The sequence below is a fragment of the Strix uralensis genome, chromosome 5 (assembly GCF_047716275.1).
Source record: "Strix uralensis isolate ZFMK-TIS-50842 chromosome 5, bStrUra1, whole genome shotgun sequence".
NCBI classification, from domain to species: domain Eukaryota; kingdom Metazoa; phylum Chordata; class Aves; order Strigiformes; family Strigidae; genus Strix; species Strix uralensis.
The window spans coordinates 84,159,382-84,176,812 of record NC_133976.1 but is presented as its reverse complement, the minus strand read 5'-3'; the positions used below and the strand labels follow the sequence as shown (position 1 = coordinate 84,176,812).

At 38.7% G+C, this 17,431-nt stretch overlaps 1 protein-coding gene across 1 annotated transcript in view; it reads left to right on the top strand.

The window, feature by feature from the left end:
* The window catches only part of VWF (von Willebrand factor), a 146,900-nt gene extending 129,469 nt beyond the window's left edge, over nt 1-17,431 (top strand). Inside the window, exons 47-52 of the mRNA XM_074872045.1 lie at nt 4,445-4,558; nt 7,736-7,834; nt 9,167-9,295; nt 11,010-11,049; nt 15,475-15,572; nt 17,086-17,431. Of these exons, the coding sequence (XP_074728146.1) occupies nt 4,445-4,558; nt 7,736-7,834; nt 9,167-9,295; nt 11,010-11,049; nt 15,475-15,572; nt 17,086-17,274 (669 nt within the window). The 3' untranslated portion in view covers nt 17,275-17,431. The remainder of the gene's footprint in view (nt 1-4,444; nt 4,559-7,735; nt 7,835-9,166; nt 9,296-11,009; nt 11,050-15,474; nt 15,573-17,085) is intronic.

The following is a 17,431-nucleotide window of genomic DNA, read 5'->3' as shown; positions in this document are numbered from 1 at the left end:
GGAGGGGTATCCCTCCTTGGCTATTAGCAGGGACAGGAAAGCTGAGCTTCCTCACTGTTTGACCTCTGTCCCCTTTCAAGATCCCTGCTGATATGCCCTCAGAGGAAATTTTTTCTCAACTACATATTTAATGGATAGATTAAGACATATTTAACCCAGCCCATGACAGTGGGAATGATGGGAGTTAAGCATCTGATCTCATTTATGCCGAATTTATCTTTGGAGAGCTCTGTCAATTGTCTATTGTTTCCCTAAATCCGTATTCTGGCAGCACCTCTGGTGTCAAGGAGCTCTAAATATTCTCATCATTCCCCAGGGAAACAGGTCCTCTTTAGTCATTTAACCTAACTTTTAACCTACGTATTCCTGCATTATCAATGTATGTCTTTATTTTTCATTTATTTAAAAGGTAAGTTTACCTAAATCTCTTTGGACATTTGAGGTATGACAGAGAACCTTTCTCCATCTATTTCTTCTGGATTTGATTTTTTTCATAGTCAATAGGCACAAGTTTATCAGTTTGTTAGAGCTAAAGCCCTGTCATCAAGCATCCATCATTCTGTGTGGGGATTACTTCCCTGTAGAATTAAATCCAAGGAATAACTCTGCCTTTCTTGTCAAAACACTGGGAGAAGGGTTTTAAAGTGGTAAAATTTGAAATAATCTGCTTTCTCCTTGATTTCTCTATTTGTCTCCTCAGTAGTATGTTGTCAAAACTAGTTGTGGCATTTTATAAAGATCATAGTTGTAGAGAATGTCATGCAGTATAGTAATTGCTAGCTCTTGCCACCTTCTCTTATACAGGATATGAACGTGTGTGTGTATATATATATAAAAAAAAATATATATTCCGTGTTACAAAAAGAGGATGTCTTTCCAGTTGCATGCTGTTCTTTCATGAACAACTGATTTTTTTCTTTTCCAACAAAATGTTCACCTGATCTGTCAAGTAAAGTCTTTGTTCTATTTTCAAGTGTTTTAAAATATTTTAAAACACTGTAAAGCAAAGCATAAGCAAATTTGGAAACAAAATGTCGTGTTGAAGGCAAAATCAGAATTATCTGTGTTTTGAAGACTTAAAAATAAACTATTTCATCTCTACATTATTGAAAAAAAATCCTATCTTAATAAAAGTTTCCCAATTTGGAATGAATTTCTAAAGTGTTTCAGCTGACACAGAACTACCTTTTGACTCATTCTTATTTGCTCTCTGGGTATATTGAAAAGCTGTGTTTAAAATGTTTTTCTTTTTTTTTTTTTTTTCTTTTAATATAGCTTTTAAAATGTGTTATTGTTCTTCCTGACAATTGGTCATTTTATCAAACACTGCCTGTACAAGATTTTGAGGGTGTAGGTAGACCCCAGCTGTTACATTACTTCTGTGCTCTTGCTGTCACAAATGTCAGGCATTACTGAAGTTAGCATTCAACAACGCAGTTACCAAAATATTTTCTCAGGATGGAGAGTGTGAAATTCGAGTTGAGATATAATCTCAGATGATTTCTAAACAAAGTGGCCATTTTGATTTAAAAAAAAAAAATAAAATTAGAGCATATATATTAGAACTTGTGTTAAATTCATGAACTTGAATTAAACTAGCTTCATTTAATGACTTACTGTAAGCTAATTAGCTATATGTCTGAAAGTTTTTGGGCAGCTGGTGTTACTACAGCTTTATCTTACACTATTCTCTACTTCAATGACTGTTCCAGAGTTCTGGTCAGGAAGGAAGATGTGGTGTCCACAGAAGTTTATACTTCCTGGATTTCAAAACCTTTATTCTGGGTCCTTTAAGAATAGGTTTCAAGTTTCATTTTATATCAAGGGAAAACTTTGCTCCATTAACTCATTCACTGAATAGTTCCAAGTTTTCAGTCTTTTACTGCAGTTCTGTTAACTGACTGTGTCCTTAATCCCTTTACATTTTTGTCTTGTATCTGGTTACCAATATTATATTCCAGTAATTTGGTGTATTGCATTCACTCTGCTGTTCTTAACAATGCTGTGGGCTTTAACTGCAGACTTCCAAGCAGGTGGCTGTATTTACCAAAAGGATTATCTATATCACTCATCTGTTTTCCCAGGCTTTTACTGAGTAGCATTTTTGAAGGAGATCTGAGTAGATTTGGGCTTTATGCAGGTTATTTTAGTTGCACTGACTAACACTGACTTAGCAGATGTTGACATTTCATTCTAAGTTAGCCAAGAAAACATGATAGGTGTATTATATAAAGGGAAAAAGATGTGTCGATCCATTATTTCACTCATTTCTGTCATGCTAAGCTATATTTGTTCACAGAAAGCCATTGTTAAAGCCGTTTGCATGCTGATCCCTAAATACATTAAATAAATATCATAGAACTAAGGTGTGATGCAAACCTTGGATCAAGGTTAGACCTTCCCCCAAAAGTTCAAGGTGCTTGTGTGTGAGGATTTTGTTTCAACATGTCTCTTGTAAGCCCTACATTCCTGCCCGTAACAGTGATTTTATGATAAACTCAACTTTATCTATCCTTTTTTTATTTAATTGGAATGTTAGAACTACTAGAAGATCCAATGAGTATATCAATTGTAATATCAGTTGTGGCTTTACAGACTCTTCTGAGGCATTCTCTGATAAGCATTTATTTTTAGAGGGCCTGAATTAAGTACGATTATGACAGTAAACAGAACAAACCCAAACGTATTTCAAATCAGGTCAACATGATGAATACAACTTCCAGATTTGCAAAGCTTTTATGTGTACGTGCACGTGTGTGTGGAGCTACTGGTAGAGCAATACTAGTGTCGGTGTATTGAATGCCCTTGTGAGGCCGTGTAGGCTGTTCTAGAACCATCATGCTGGTGTCTGAATGCTTTCCAATGTTGAGAGTAAACAAGAACTCTGGAGTTTCATATGACATTTGCTATCCGTTTCTCTCCCATAGGAATATGTTATGAGTGTGTCCTCATGCCAGCATCCATTGAGGACTTTTAACCCTCCAGATTAATGACCTGATATTCACTACAAAATGTTAAACCAAGAAAGCTGAAGATTCCTGTGTGGAGGTCTCAAGCTGAGTTGTTAAAAGACAGGGATCTCCCCCTTGGTGTACCACTTCCATCATGTTGTATGTGGAGGATCTTTCTTCTAGACCTCCACAGAACAAGAAAAAAGTCATTGGTATTGCTGGTGCTTTATAGAAAACCGCTGAGGCCTGAGGACCTCTGTTGTGCTGGGGTGCAGAGTAAGAATGTAATTAAAATTCTTTAATCAGAACATTTATCCTTCAGCGTCTGTATCGGAGTATTGGCTCTGAACTAGACATGAACGCATTACCTTTACACTGCTACTCTGGCCAGCTTCTTAGTTTTGCTCCATTTGCTCCATGAGTGTTTACTAGTGTGGAACAAGAAAAAAAAGGAATTTGAGGATATGCATAGTATGTAGCATGGGAAATTTCTGTTCCAAATGAAGTCAACAGCGACATTCCATTGACTTTTAAAGCACAACTCAAAGCTTTTATAATCTAGTGGTATTCAGTCTCTGTTTACCTTATTTATTAGGTTTTAGAAGTTCTTTCTGAAAAATCTTGAATAGACTCCTCCCATTTTGTCCCTTCAACCACAGTGGTTTGTTATTTTGGGGTTGAAATGAAAGACTGTGCACTTGGGAGGCAGAAAGTCTTTGTATTTAGAATTCCTTTCAGTGCTAGGAATCCAATTACTAACTCCACATCCTTTTGTTTCCCATTTAATAGTTTGGCATTTTTGCTCTACATTTTAAATGGTTTTGCTTGCTTTAAAAATATGATGTGATCCAGCAAACAAGGTTCTGGGGAAGAGCTCAGGGAATTGGAATTGTGTGCCAGCTCAGCCACCGATTTTCTTGTAACTGTGGAAAAGTCCAGTTCTTCACTCAGTAATTCTGTTTCTGTTTGACTTTCTCCTTTCTCAGTTTTAAGCTTTTAGGCCTCTAGAGATTCTAAGCAGTATTATTACAACGACAGTAACAATTTCTGCCCATGGTCTGTGGGCTGCAATGGCTCAAGAATAGAAACCTGTTGGCAAAGCAATTCACTTACGCTTGGGAAAAATGAACTGGTGGCAACCACCTAACACGTAGTCAGGGTAGCTTGTGGCAAAATCTTCCACTTCCAAGGATCTGTTTTGTGCTTGCTAGCTTTGTAAGCAATAAAGTAAGAAATGCCAATGCTATTTCATGGACTAAGGAATTCTAAAGGGTTTACATGAAAAATAGCTCATGCTATGCTGCTTGTTGTGGAATTACAGATGCAAAAATTTGCGTCTCTGGAAAGTGGGGGCATTGTTTCTCTGTTTTCTCTTGGAAAGATTTGCAATGCAAGACTTAATGGAAGAGATTTAACCTAGTTAAAATTGCTCATTTATCTGAGTTTTGTTGAAGAGACAGTCACTGACTTACCAACTGGTTCTAATGTTTCAGCCATGGAGACGCCTGATGGTGGATCAATGCACAACGTGTCACTGCTCCCTCGAGCTATCATCTCGGAGATACACTCTGACATGTACAAAATTAACCTGTGAACCGTGCCCGATAGTAAGTGCAAGTGGTCTGGATGTTCTGGTTAAGAATGTGTCTGATGAGAAAGTCGTGTTCTTCATTGTATACACCAGTTTATGTTCTGTACAACTCTGGGACCTGTTGCCTTAAAGTTTTCCTGAGAAGTCATGACCCTGTGTTCTTCTTGCCCTGAATTCTATGAAACATACCAAATGTGGTCTCAATACACAGTGTAGAAAAGGTAACTTTTCATAGTACTCAGGTCCACAGGCACATTTTATTGTGTATTTTACAGTACTTACCTGTAGGGTAAAATAAGGTTTGGCAAATCGTTTGCAACAGGAACTGCTGTGTCTCCTTTCCTACAGTCCCAGTCCTATCTGTCCCTCCAGGGACTGGCAGCTTCAGGGCTTTCCTATGACTATTCCAAATTGTCTAATAGCTGGAGTCAATAATATTTCTGTCTGGTTCCCAGCCATGCCTTAGGTGATTTGAAGTGATTGTCCCCATCAGTTCCACTGGCCTTTTTGAAATCTTTGCTGCTGCTTTGCTGCCATCATCTGCAAGGAATGAGCTTGGCTGGGAAAGCCAGAGGCAAATAGCTCCCATTTTTTATTCCACTGAGTAACAGTGTGACTGGAGTGCCTGACTACTGCTCAGTCATGTAGTTTTCTCTCCTAGCGCCAATACCTCAGGTAGAAGACCTAAGCAAGTTGCAGAGCTAAATTTCACAAAAAAAGCTGAAATGCCCCTTCTTCTGCCTTTCCCTGGATAATGGATGGAGCCCAATGGACTCAACCAAACCCAGGGCCTGGGCAAGCAGTGCCTGTTGCACCAAAAACCCCACATCTCTAACATGATCACATGGGATTCCCAGCTGATATCCAGGAGAGGCATACATTTCTAGGGTCCCTGAAAAAGAGAGGGGCAGAGGTTTGGATGAGTCTTCCACCCCTAAGTGGAACTGGAAATGACAATGTAGTAAGTCAAGTTTCTGTGGTTTAATCTGTACTGATAAACTAACCAGAGCAAGACTGCAGGCTCAAATTATATTCTGCAACCACTTACATTGAAGAATTATCAGCAGTGTCCCAGCTGGCCTATTCTCACTACCAAGCTTTTAAATAATGCCCAGACACAGGTCAGTGGTTAGGACAACCCAAAACCAGCCTGTTCTGTGGGGAAAATGCAATTTAGACACACATACATGTCCCACTTTTCTGCAGGGCCAGAAAACTGGCCTTGACCCCCTTTATTTGCTGCTATGGATGTAGCCTATGACAAAAGGGAAAATGTGGAATACTTTGGTTCTGGACCCTAATATCACCCCTCCTGTAAGGTATGATTATAGACACAGGCTTTTGAAAGGAAAATAAATGGCCAAGCTCAGTGCTGAGCATCCTCCTCACTTCCACAAAATGCAACCTGGCAGATCAATGAAAAAAACCCAGATACACTAGAATGATCTGTGGCCAGAAACATGTGTGCATATGTATGTTCCCACACAAAAATATACAAACATCAATTCTTGCTTTTCAATGAAAGAAGCCAGCTGTAGAAGTTAAAGGTAGAGGAATCAATAAAATACATGGTAAAAAAATTGGGGAACATTCCTCTCCTGCTTCTTTCACCACCCACACAATTCCCAAACAGCTCCTTTCCCCCACCTGACCCAAAAGTACAGACTAAACAAAAAACCCTGAAGAAAGGGCAATTTCCAGTTGGGCTTATTAAGCGCTATGAACTTGTGTTTAGGAGATGTGCAGCTACCCAAGGGAGGCTGTAGGTCTAGGTGTATGTATCCCTTTGTAGCCATTGTATTAAATCTGTGGAGCTTAGGGGGAAAAAAATATCAAATAAGATACAGAATGTCTTCATCCCCCTAAGGCCAGTGGGATTCACACACATATTTGGGATCTTTCCTGTCTCAGAGTCACTGATTTCATGGTATACCCAGATTAAAAGCAATTCCTTCATAATGGATAAAACCATGGGTTAAGAGTATATACTCTCTCAGGAGCACCTGCTTTCTACTGGATGCTGAAGCTGTGAAAGTAAATGCGCTGGTAATTGAAGTGCAGCCAACTGCAGCATGTTCTGCTCATCAGGGTCATTGTTTTGGTCATTTTATGACCTACTTTAGGTGCTTACATTTTTGCCAGTAGAGCAAGTTCACCTAAATAACAATGAACTATGTTTTCTTCCAATGATTTAATAGTAACCCCCCACCCCTCCTAAATTCTTTTTCTATAAAAAACATATGGATAACATGCATGCCTTCACTCAACCAGAAAGTGTTTGTTGTCTTAAAAATGTTCAGCTCATCATAAGCAGCTGTTGGTTATGTGTAGCAGCTGGAGACATTACTGTGGGACACTTCATGTGTTAACTCAGTCCCTTTCTGGTTTTGCCTTTTTTTTTTTTTTCTTCTTTCTTTCCATTATCCACTCTATACCTTTCTTCCTCTCCATCTAGTGCTGCTCATTCTCCCATGCTCCTTTCCCTGCCACTATTTTTTTTTCTTCCAGTGCCATTTGTGGGGCTGCATTATTCCTCTTTTCTTTCTTTCTCTCCTTTTTCGTTTTATTATATCATACCCTCTCTGATGCTCTTTTTACATTAGTATTTTATCAGGCCAATTTTCTTTTTCTCTGCATAGTCCAAATTTTCTACCTTAGCTTTATTCTTCCCTTTCCCTGCCCACTACTTACTGGTTATCTTGCCCTTTTCTCCTAGTTTAAGCACTTCAAACTACTTTTCCAAGTTGCACTGTGTAGTATTCATGAGCTTTACAGAGAAGCTCCTGCACACCACAAATGCAAACTGTCTGTCACTCAAAACATCATTTTAATAAGTTTCTTACCCTCTCCTACTGTCAGATGTTGTTTAGTGGACCTGACCTTGCAACTGTTACAGTCAAAGAATATTGAATTCAGTGGGCACAGCAGGCTTTCTGATTGGAAATAATCTTCTCTCCCTATTGTATAATAAATCAGTACAAGGATTAATGCCAGCCTTTACAAAATAAAAAAACAAAAGTATGCAACTAATTAGATTAAGCTAGTCTAGTCCTACTGTTTAAAAAAGCATTTTGCTGGCTATCACTTTGTCTACTGATTTTTTATTTTTTCTTTTAAAAAAACCCTCTACAAATAAGTGTAGGAAGCATTCTTAAAACAAAATAAACCCAGAAAAATGTCCTTTACATTCTAGAATTACAGAAGACAGGAAATCCCTGGTTCTTGCTGTGGGAAATGTGTGCCAACTTCATGTGGTGTCAAGCTGAGAGATGGAAGGCTTAAATACCTTCAGGTAAGCTTTAAGCACTCTTTCATTTGTTTATGAGTAAATGTAAATGTTGCACGGGCTTCTGGTGAACCCAAGGAAAGTGTGGGTTTTTTCCTCCTTTTTGATTAGGCAGCATGGTATTACTAGTGCCTTTTCTTTTATATCTCAGAATGGTTTTTCAAGGAAGTTCATTGTTTTTTGTTGTTATTTGTAAATGAAAAAAGAGAGACTTCATACCACAGTGCGAAATTCTAGAGGGACATTCTAGATGCACCTAGAAGCATAAGTATTATCAGGGAACTGTAAATGGAATATGAGCTCAAACAAATACTTAGAGGAAATTAAAAAACCTCATTTTAAATGAGAAATGGATAATTTAAGTTGAAAATGTGGATTTTGAAAAATTTCTTCAGTATGATAGGTTCTTAAACAGGAGTGGGTATTTTTCTGGTTAAAACACTTTCTTTTATTCCATTCCTGAGCTAAGTTTTAGATGGGGAGAGTATGGGAAGAGCAATGAAGCTGGTGAAGGGTCTAGAGCACAAGTCTTATGAGGAGTGGCTGAGGGAACTGGGGTTGTTTAGCCTGGAGAAAAGGAGGGTAAGGGGAGACCTTATCACTTTCTAAAACTGCCTGAGAGGAGGTTGTAGTGAGGCAGGTATCTCTTCTCTCCAGTAACAAGCCATTGGACAAGAGGAAATGGCCTCAAGTTGTGCCAGAGGAGGTTTACATCAGATATTAGGAAAAAATTCCTTACTAAAAGGGTTATCAAACACTGGAACAGGCTGCCCAGGGAAGTGGTTGAGTCATCATCCCTGGAGGTATTTAAAAGACGTGTAGATGTGGTGCTTAGGGAGATGGTTTAGTGGTGGGCTTGGCAGTGTTCGGTTTACAGTTGGACTTGATGATCTTAAAGGTCTTTTCCAACATAAATGAACCTTTGATTCTATGTGGGGGACGGTGGGGTGGTTTTATGTATTTATTTATTTTTTTAAAGAAGCTCCCAACTCAGCCAGCAGTTAAATATTCATATACATGTCTCTTTAAAAGACAATTCATAGGCCAAACTCCCAAGTTTCTCACCTAGACAAATTTCTCTTTTAAGTTAATGAAAATTTCTTCCCTGTTAAGAGCTGTGTCAGGTTTTGACAGTCTTGACTGAGTTCTAATCAATACGGTTATGGAAGTAAATAGAAGATGATCTTGTTGATAAACAATTCTGTTTAGTAAAGATTTTCATGTTTTGTAAACTTCACCATCGTAGTACATTAATTGAAATATTCGTAAAGGAACAGTCAGGTTGTATAGTATCCTGAAAACTTACTGTCCCATGTTTTTTCTCTTAAATCTTTATAGCCAAATGAATCACTTCAGGATGGCTGTGATAGTCACTCCTGTAAAGTAAATGAGAAAGGAGAATTTATCTGGGAAAGGAGAATCACTGGCTGTCCTCCATTTGATTCCAGAAGATGTTTGGCTGAAGGAGTAAGTAGTGAAATGGGTCCTGTTTTCAGGTTTCCTAATAGACTCTGTCATGTTTATGGTTCTGTATATAGGTACCTTATGTGTATTAGGGTGGGAAACCCCAACCCTCTCCCAGCACCTTGGCTAAACTGAATTTGAACTTTCTTTGAAATTCAGAGAAATGTAAGTTTTCTTTATTTTAAAATATATGCTGGTTTTATGTGGGACTATACTGCTGGGGAGATGCTGAGCTTGCAGAAATTCTGTTCCATACAAAGCAGCAGACATAAGAAAATGGCTGTTCTAACAGTGTTTTCAGTTTGGTATCCAGAGCAAAACTGTGTGGGCAATTACACAAACCGAGAACACAGTCAGATCAGCCCCTTTTATTCTACAAATATGCATAGGAAATGCTAAGACATTTTATCTCTGTATGAGGTTAGGGAAAGGAATTTTCACAATGCAGTAAGAATAGCTTCCACATTTGGAGTTGTTTGGTGTAATGGTATAATGAAACCTCCACTCAGCATGTCCACCCATCCTTCCTGAGATTTGAGGTTAGCCACACACTGAGGAACAGAGTGCAGGTTGGGGTGTCACACACGGGGTCCTGCTTTTGCTCATCTGCTATCACACAGGTGTTTATATCCACCTGTCCCCATTTTCTTAGGCACAACAGGAAGCTGGAAACCTTTAACAAGGCTTGTGCCCAAGCCCCTCTCTACATACACATCAAGCAAATGGAGGATTTGAGATGTATGATGCAGGAAGAAGAAAGCTTCTACGGTGCATTTCTCACTTTGTGAAATCACTATAGCACACACAGTTTTGCTATACAAACAAAGAATCAGAAAAATGCTGGATTATGTTACAGGCTTGGGGTTGTTATCCTATTCTAAAGGTCTTCTTTGAAAATCAATGAAGAATAGTTTATTTTTCAACCAGAACTTCCCAAACTGCATTTATTTTCCTGCCATCCAAAAAATATGAACTATTTCAGGTATAAAATTAGTGGTTTTCATCTAGTTACAGATGGAAAGTTTAGGTTTTTTTAATTAAAAAAGCCTCCAAAATTTTGCATGTAAGTTCAGGTGTTTGGTGCAATGATGGCATCACCCTGCAGTATAAATATTTCTCCATTTTGCCTTTCACTATGGGTTGTCAGTAATTTTCCACTGTACATATATTTCTGAGAATTATTTTCTACGTGGTAGTAACGAAACAAGAAAAATTAAATTTTTTGTCTGTTAAAACTTATTTAGCAGATGTGATATTTTACGATGATTTGCTTATACATTTTCAGCTGTTGTGGAATAGGCATGCTTTCATCTATATTGCTAAAAAAATCATGAGGGACTATTTAACTTCCTTTCTTAAACAGACATAAGACTAGAACGCTAGTGGTTTTATCACTCTGGTTCCCAGAAATTTATTTGTATTCAATGTCTTTACTTTAGAAAGCTCCTAATATAAAGTGAAAGCAGTATTTTCAGGTGTTGAACTTGCCGATATAATCGATTATTTCAAGTCAGCTGTCAACAGATAAAATCACAAGTTAAAAACCTTAAAAGGGATAAAGAGGTGATTACTAATGTAGATTTATATTTTTGTAGAATATAGAAATACCATTTTTGTTGTCTAATACCCTGTTTTAAACATCCCATTGTACTCTTCCAGCAGAACAAATATATATTACTTGTGCCAAAATAAAATTTTTCTTTTTTGATCGTTTTAGGGCAGAATTGCAAAAATTGGCAATACCTGCTGTGACACATGTAAGTAAATAAGCCAAAAATCTTGCATGGAAATTGCAGAGAGTGTAAGCTACTGGGTAAGGAGGTACATTTTGTGTAAGATGCAGTTTAATGAAACAGAGCTAAGCAATGTGGTTAAAATAAACCATCGAACAAGTCTACCCTCTAATTGGGATACTGCTGTCATGTTTTGTTTGTCCAAGAGAACATGTGTTTTGACAGTATTCACAAGTGCTTAGAAAGAAATAGATACTCTCCACATTTTATGCAGATGTTAATTATGAATGTTTTATTTTATTGTTCATCTAAAGATAACAGGAACAGTATTGCAGACACAGGTTGACAAGTCACATAACCTGATACTGAATATGTGAGGCAACCACTTCATGAATAATCAATCAACCTAAAATGAGTTTGCCAAAATACCCTGGTGGCAGTAATGTAATTTTGATTGGTTTTTGATAATGTAATAACCAAAAAATGGTAGGGAAAATGTTTGTCAATGGTGCATTCCCTGCCTGCATCTTAAATTCATCAGTTTAGGAGTCAGTCCTGCAACTCTTAATTTCATGCATCATTGTGTAGATAAACCAAATGTCAGTCAGGCTGTGAGCGTAGCAGGGGTTTGTTTACATGAGGAAAGATTGCAGGATTGGGTTCTCATTTCTAAAATGAATCTCTGATGCTTTTGTGAACAGACAACCTCTCAGTTTTCTCCTTTGTAAGTAAAAAATTAATAATACTGTGGCTCATTTTTTTTTTAAAAAAAGTAACAAAAGATTGATATTCTCATTTAGGGTCAGACTATCAACATCTTGCCTGTGTTCCATTATATGTTTAGGTTTTTTTTCTCTATGCATGTGCCAATAAATAAAAGATGGCCAGCACAGCAGCCCATCACCACACTGGTACAGTGACTGCTGTAATAATACCCCTGATGAAGGACGTTAACTCCGTGAGGGTTTGCAGCCATTGCCTGTCTGTATAATCACTGAGTTCCGGCTTGAGAAATAGAAGTCAGAAAGCTATTGAGATCGACTGTCATCAAATGGCTCAAACAGGCAATTTAGTTTAGAGAGCATTAATCTACCAGGCTTCAAGTAAAGAATACTGAAAATTATTTATTAACAAAACCAGATTTTAAGATTCAAAAGACAGGGTGGCGGGCAGGCTCTGCTAATTGAGAATGCCTACCGCTGTAACTGAGGAGAGGAGAAACCCAGTTCCAAATGGGTCAAAACATATATTTATTTAATAGTTATCGTCATTTAAAAGTGATAGTCTTGCAGCAACAAACAGATCTAAGGGAAATATCACATGCCTAAAACCACCCGTATTGTATGAGCCTTCAAATACTTATTTTCCCATTGATGTTTGCATGGATATAGATCAAAACTGAAAAGTCCTGTATTACAGGGCAGGCCTATTCCTGGTCACTTCTCTATTCGGGGCCCTTCAGAAGAAAAAAGCCAACATACTGCATCCAGCCAACTAAGCATGGGTTATCAGTTAAAGGATGGTGATTAACACATACCTTTGAATCAAACAGATACTTCTAGATACCAAACTCTCTTTCTCTCTCCTCTGTATTTATATCTTTCCACCAGGGCACTCAGTAGCAACATGCAGTCTGTTAACATACTCTACAGGGAACGCCAAGGCTTGGCAAAGCTACTGTAAAACCAGAGTAATTTAAATATTCTTAAAAGTCAGATAAGAGAATAATCAGTTTCTCATGGACGCAGAGACTTAGATATAGGTTACACTGCCTTCCCAGGTCTTGAGAGAGTTTGTCTTTCAGACACCTCAGTACCACAAAGAACTTGTTCTCTCAAGTTCAAAGCACAGTTCAGGATGATGCCTTTAGTTCAGAAGAGTCCTGTGTGGCTTTGAGCAAAGGTTGTTTAAGAAGCCAGTTTCCCTTTCTATGTTATGCCTTGGCAATTGGAGTTCATTAGTATGTCTGAGGGCATTGTTCCAAGTTTTAAGTATGTAGGAGCACATAAGTGAACAGGTTCATCTTCTCATTAGATTTTTGTGGTACTAACAAAGGACTTCATTATTTGCAAAGGATATTCCTTATTTTCCCACTTAACAAAGAACTTCTTACCTCTTTTCCTTGTTGATCTCAATTGCATATGTTTTGTTAAGTTACAAGCACTTGCCTTTGCAAAGGAGGCACAGTTTACAAAAAGTAAATGAGAGTATTAAAATAACTCAAGAACAAGGCGATAAGTCAGGATCAAAAAGGTGATGAAGCTGTGTTGAGTCTGATGACAATTATTTTGTTTGGTCTTCTCAGTTGTGCGGACACAATTGTGTATTCATTCCAGGTGGACAAGTTTTATCAAATGAAGTGATGAAATAATTGAAAGAGAACTGGCAGCTCCAGCCCTGGAGCCAGAAACACTCTTCAAGCTTTTTTTTTTTTTTAATGAAATGTAAAGCCTTAGCAAGGCACAGAGCCAATTTGGTACTAATGTTCCCATGCAAAAGGTATTGAAAGCTGTTTGCTGCTAGGAAGATGGATACATATCTCTTCAATTTATGTATTTACTTAGTTGTGCAGTTGGCCAGCTGAATTCCTTTTGCTCTCTGAAATGCTGTTGTGTAGTATGTAAAACATAGTCCAGTATTCTGACAGAAATTCCATTGGTTACCTAGAAATGAGTAAAAGTAGGAGCCTATCTTTACACAGAGGCATAGCACTATATTAATGGTACAAAGAACTGCTGTTTGCAGTGCATAAAATATCCACTTAAAAAAGAATTAGCTCCTTCACAAGTCTTTAGACAGGGACCAAAACAAACAAGAGCATTCAGAACAAAATATTCTGGATTAGTCTGTATTTGAGCATGTCAATGGCGAGGTTCCCTTCCAAAGTGGAGGAGCAGAGTCCCTGTCGACTACTGCAGTTAACAGTTCATAGCAAACCAACCTCACTTCACAAAGAGGGATCAGCACATTTCCTGAGCTTGCACCCTCCACACATAACAAATCCAGATCTACCGGCTCTTGTGTGGATTTCTCCTTAGATGGAAAAAAGCAGGGAGAAATTACCTAACACTTAGAGCAAAAAGTGTTGGGAAACAAGTATCAGAGTTTTTCATGACTTACTGAAGACAGTGGAAAAGTTCTCATTGACCCAAAGTTAGATTTTTGCAGAATTAATTTTTTAATTTTTTTTTTTTTTTTTTCCTAGTTTTTCTTTTTGCCATGGTAGTTTTCTGCAAAATGCACCACATGTGCAAGGACTGTTAGGAATTGTCAAATCTAGGAGCTTGATAGAGGCAAGGTTGCCACAACTCCATGGCCCCAGGTCCAGGCAACAGTGAGGCTGAGCATGTATCCCAGTAGGCACACACACAGACACATGTATACAACACGCACACACGCTCATTCTTTACATACACACAGAGGAACACAGTACCTGGCAAATACAAAAAGCATCCACATTCTCCTCCAGATCTCCTCTCTGGCTGATCAGGATGAAGGTCCTTAGTGGTCTTAGGCACTCGGTCTGTCCAGGAACTGGTCTTGCATCCCTGCTAACTTAGACTCATGGGCCCTATGACCTGTGGTCCAATTCCACTTATGCCTTCATGCACACACATCCACACAGAACAAAGTCCATCATCCAGCATAAGTAGTTAGAAAAAGAGTTTAATGAGAAGACAGGACAGACTGCAGTGATCAAACATAGGTCAAGGTGAGACAAAAGTATGGACCAGCAGCTGTTTAACATGAAACTAGCCCCCTTTATGCCTCTATCCATCCATTTTTCCATGCTTATTCCTCAAAGCTACTTTAATCTGTCTCTTCCCCCACTTTTGGTCCCTCTCCTAAAAATCCCATGAAAAGTAGGTCTTGTAGAATCCCAAAATGTTCTTCCCTAGCATTGCAAAAGGAGTCCCACATAGTCCTGAAGGCAGTGACCCACCTCAGTCTGTAAGGTGATCTGGAAAGCTGTTCCCACTGACTCATCTTGAAGGGCATCATCCCAAGACAATGGGATCTCTCTCCTGTGACAGCCCCGGGAACAGCCAGGTCAGGGTGCTCTGTTTCTCCAGTTAGGTTATTGGGGTTCCCATGTGTGTCATCTTTTTTCCTGTGAGCCTGCTTGCCCAGTGTACCATTGAACTATCTTTAAAAGGAGAGTTATCTAACCCAGAAGGCACATGTTAGGTGGCAAGATGGCTTTAAACCAAAGCAGTTACTTGAAAAGAAACATGAGGGAAACTGCTCTTCAGTGGAATTTTAGGGCTGCAGTGTGATATAGGCACACAGCTCTACGTTAATTACTCTAAGGAGACACACCTAATTCTCTTGCTAGGGATCTTACCAGTAATGACATCTCACTAACAGCAATTCCAATAATAAGGGGCAGTTAAAAAAAGCAATTGTCAGCACTGTCAAACACATTTTTTTTTTTATTTAACTTGGTAGGTGTGGAAGTGGAATGCCGACCAGTAAGTACCAGACTGCAGTATAAAAATATCAACGGATGTGTTGCTGAAAAGGAGGTGCCTATTTCTCATTGTGAGGTAAATAACAAAAGCAACTATCCCCCACCCCCCCCACCCCCCTGCCAAGACCTGTCCTTAGTATTAGTGAAGCTGATTTTCAGATCTGAGTCTACAGTTAAGCGCACATATCTGTCTTCAGGCTCCAAAGTTGATTTATGAAAGTGTAAATAGTTATTTAGATGCATGATACTTAAACAGACTTTTAAACTTGAGCACTATGATGTGACTCCTCTGTCAGTCTGCATACTAAGCTGTTGTGTTCTGCATGTCTTGTGCATTTCTTCCGTAATCAGATTAAAAATTTAATTTCCTGCACTTCACTGCTTACACCTTATAGAGCAACTTCCATTTGGAAGAGGAGCATGGCTTCCCTTCTGGATGTTCCCATCTCTCTGAGATTGGGAACCAAAGATGACATTCTATTCCCAGACTAGGTTGTGGCAGGACAACTGCTCAATCTGAGACAACCATGTTTCATGCAAGGATTGCATACAACCCTTGTACGCAATCCAAACTATGGCATACAAGGATGGCAGTCAAGAAGATGGCTTGTACCGAGCCCCTTGACTATTCCCTTTAGTTAAGGCAGTAGGCAAAATGAGTTTTTCTTTACCATGGCTACTGAGAAAAGAATCAGAACAGGAAGAAGTATTAAGAGCATACATGCCCAGACTTTTCAGATAGCTACTTGGTGAAGGCCCTTCATTAGCTGCAGAAGTCTTAATAAGAGTGGAAGCTTTAAGAACAACAACACAACTACCTACCTTTCATTAAAAAGAATAATTATTGACCTCTTGTCCTGTCCACAAAGTCATAATCATTTCTTTAGCCATAAAGTCATATGTACTGAAGTTTCCTCTGCAAAAGTACAGATTTTACTTTGTGAAACTGGCCGTATATTGAGTAAACTAAATACTTCTGCTATGACTGGTATTGAGTACAGTTTTTCCAAAGTCCTCCCTGATAATGTTATGAATTTTTTTTGTATTAATCTCAGAAATAAGAGCTCAGAGCCACAAAAAGAAATGGACTCTGACAGTTTCATGTGGGCCCATTTGTTTTTACATCATGAAAGCATATAGCTACAGGCATTGACAGCTCGGTCTAAATTAATAAAGCGGACAGACAAGTAGAACAAGGAAAAATAGCAACCAGCAGGACAACAACGGATGTGTGGCTTGCAACATTTGGGTTAAAGCACTTTCTGAATGCATGATCTCATATGGCTGAGACGATAACCATATGTGCTTAGAAGCCAACACAACAACCCTGGACATTACTTATGATATTTTAAATTATAGGCTTTTTGTGTGTGACCAGTTCCTTTACCTCTCCTTTGCTATGCTTATGCTGATGAGACCAGCACCCCACACTCTGGAATCAGATACCTGTTTCTGAGTTCATGGTTTACAGCAGAGCACTGAACTCCAGGCACACAGTCATCCATGGATGTTTTGAAGGGAAGAACTTGGTTTCTGATTGCACTGAGTCCTGGCACTGTTCAAACTTGGTATCTCTTTTTTCCATTTAGGGCAAGTGCAGAAGCAATACCAGATACTCTGTTCAGACAGGGAAATGGGAAGACCTGTGCAGCTGCTGTAGAGCCACTCAAACAACCATGGTCACGATGCCCCTCCAGTGTGCCAATGGGACGGTGGTGCAGTATTACATCCCTTCTGCCTCTCAGTGTGAATGCTATTCTCGGAAGTGTACAGAGTGAATATTTCCAAGAAGCCCAGTTGTTTAATCTTAAGTGTTATGATGAAGGAACTTTACATTGAAAGCCTCATTTTCTCTCTGTAGACCATTTTATCCAGTAGAATCCTGACTAACTAATTGTATCAACACAGCAAACAATAAAACTTACTAGCACAACA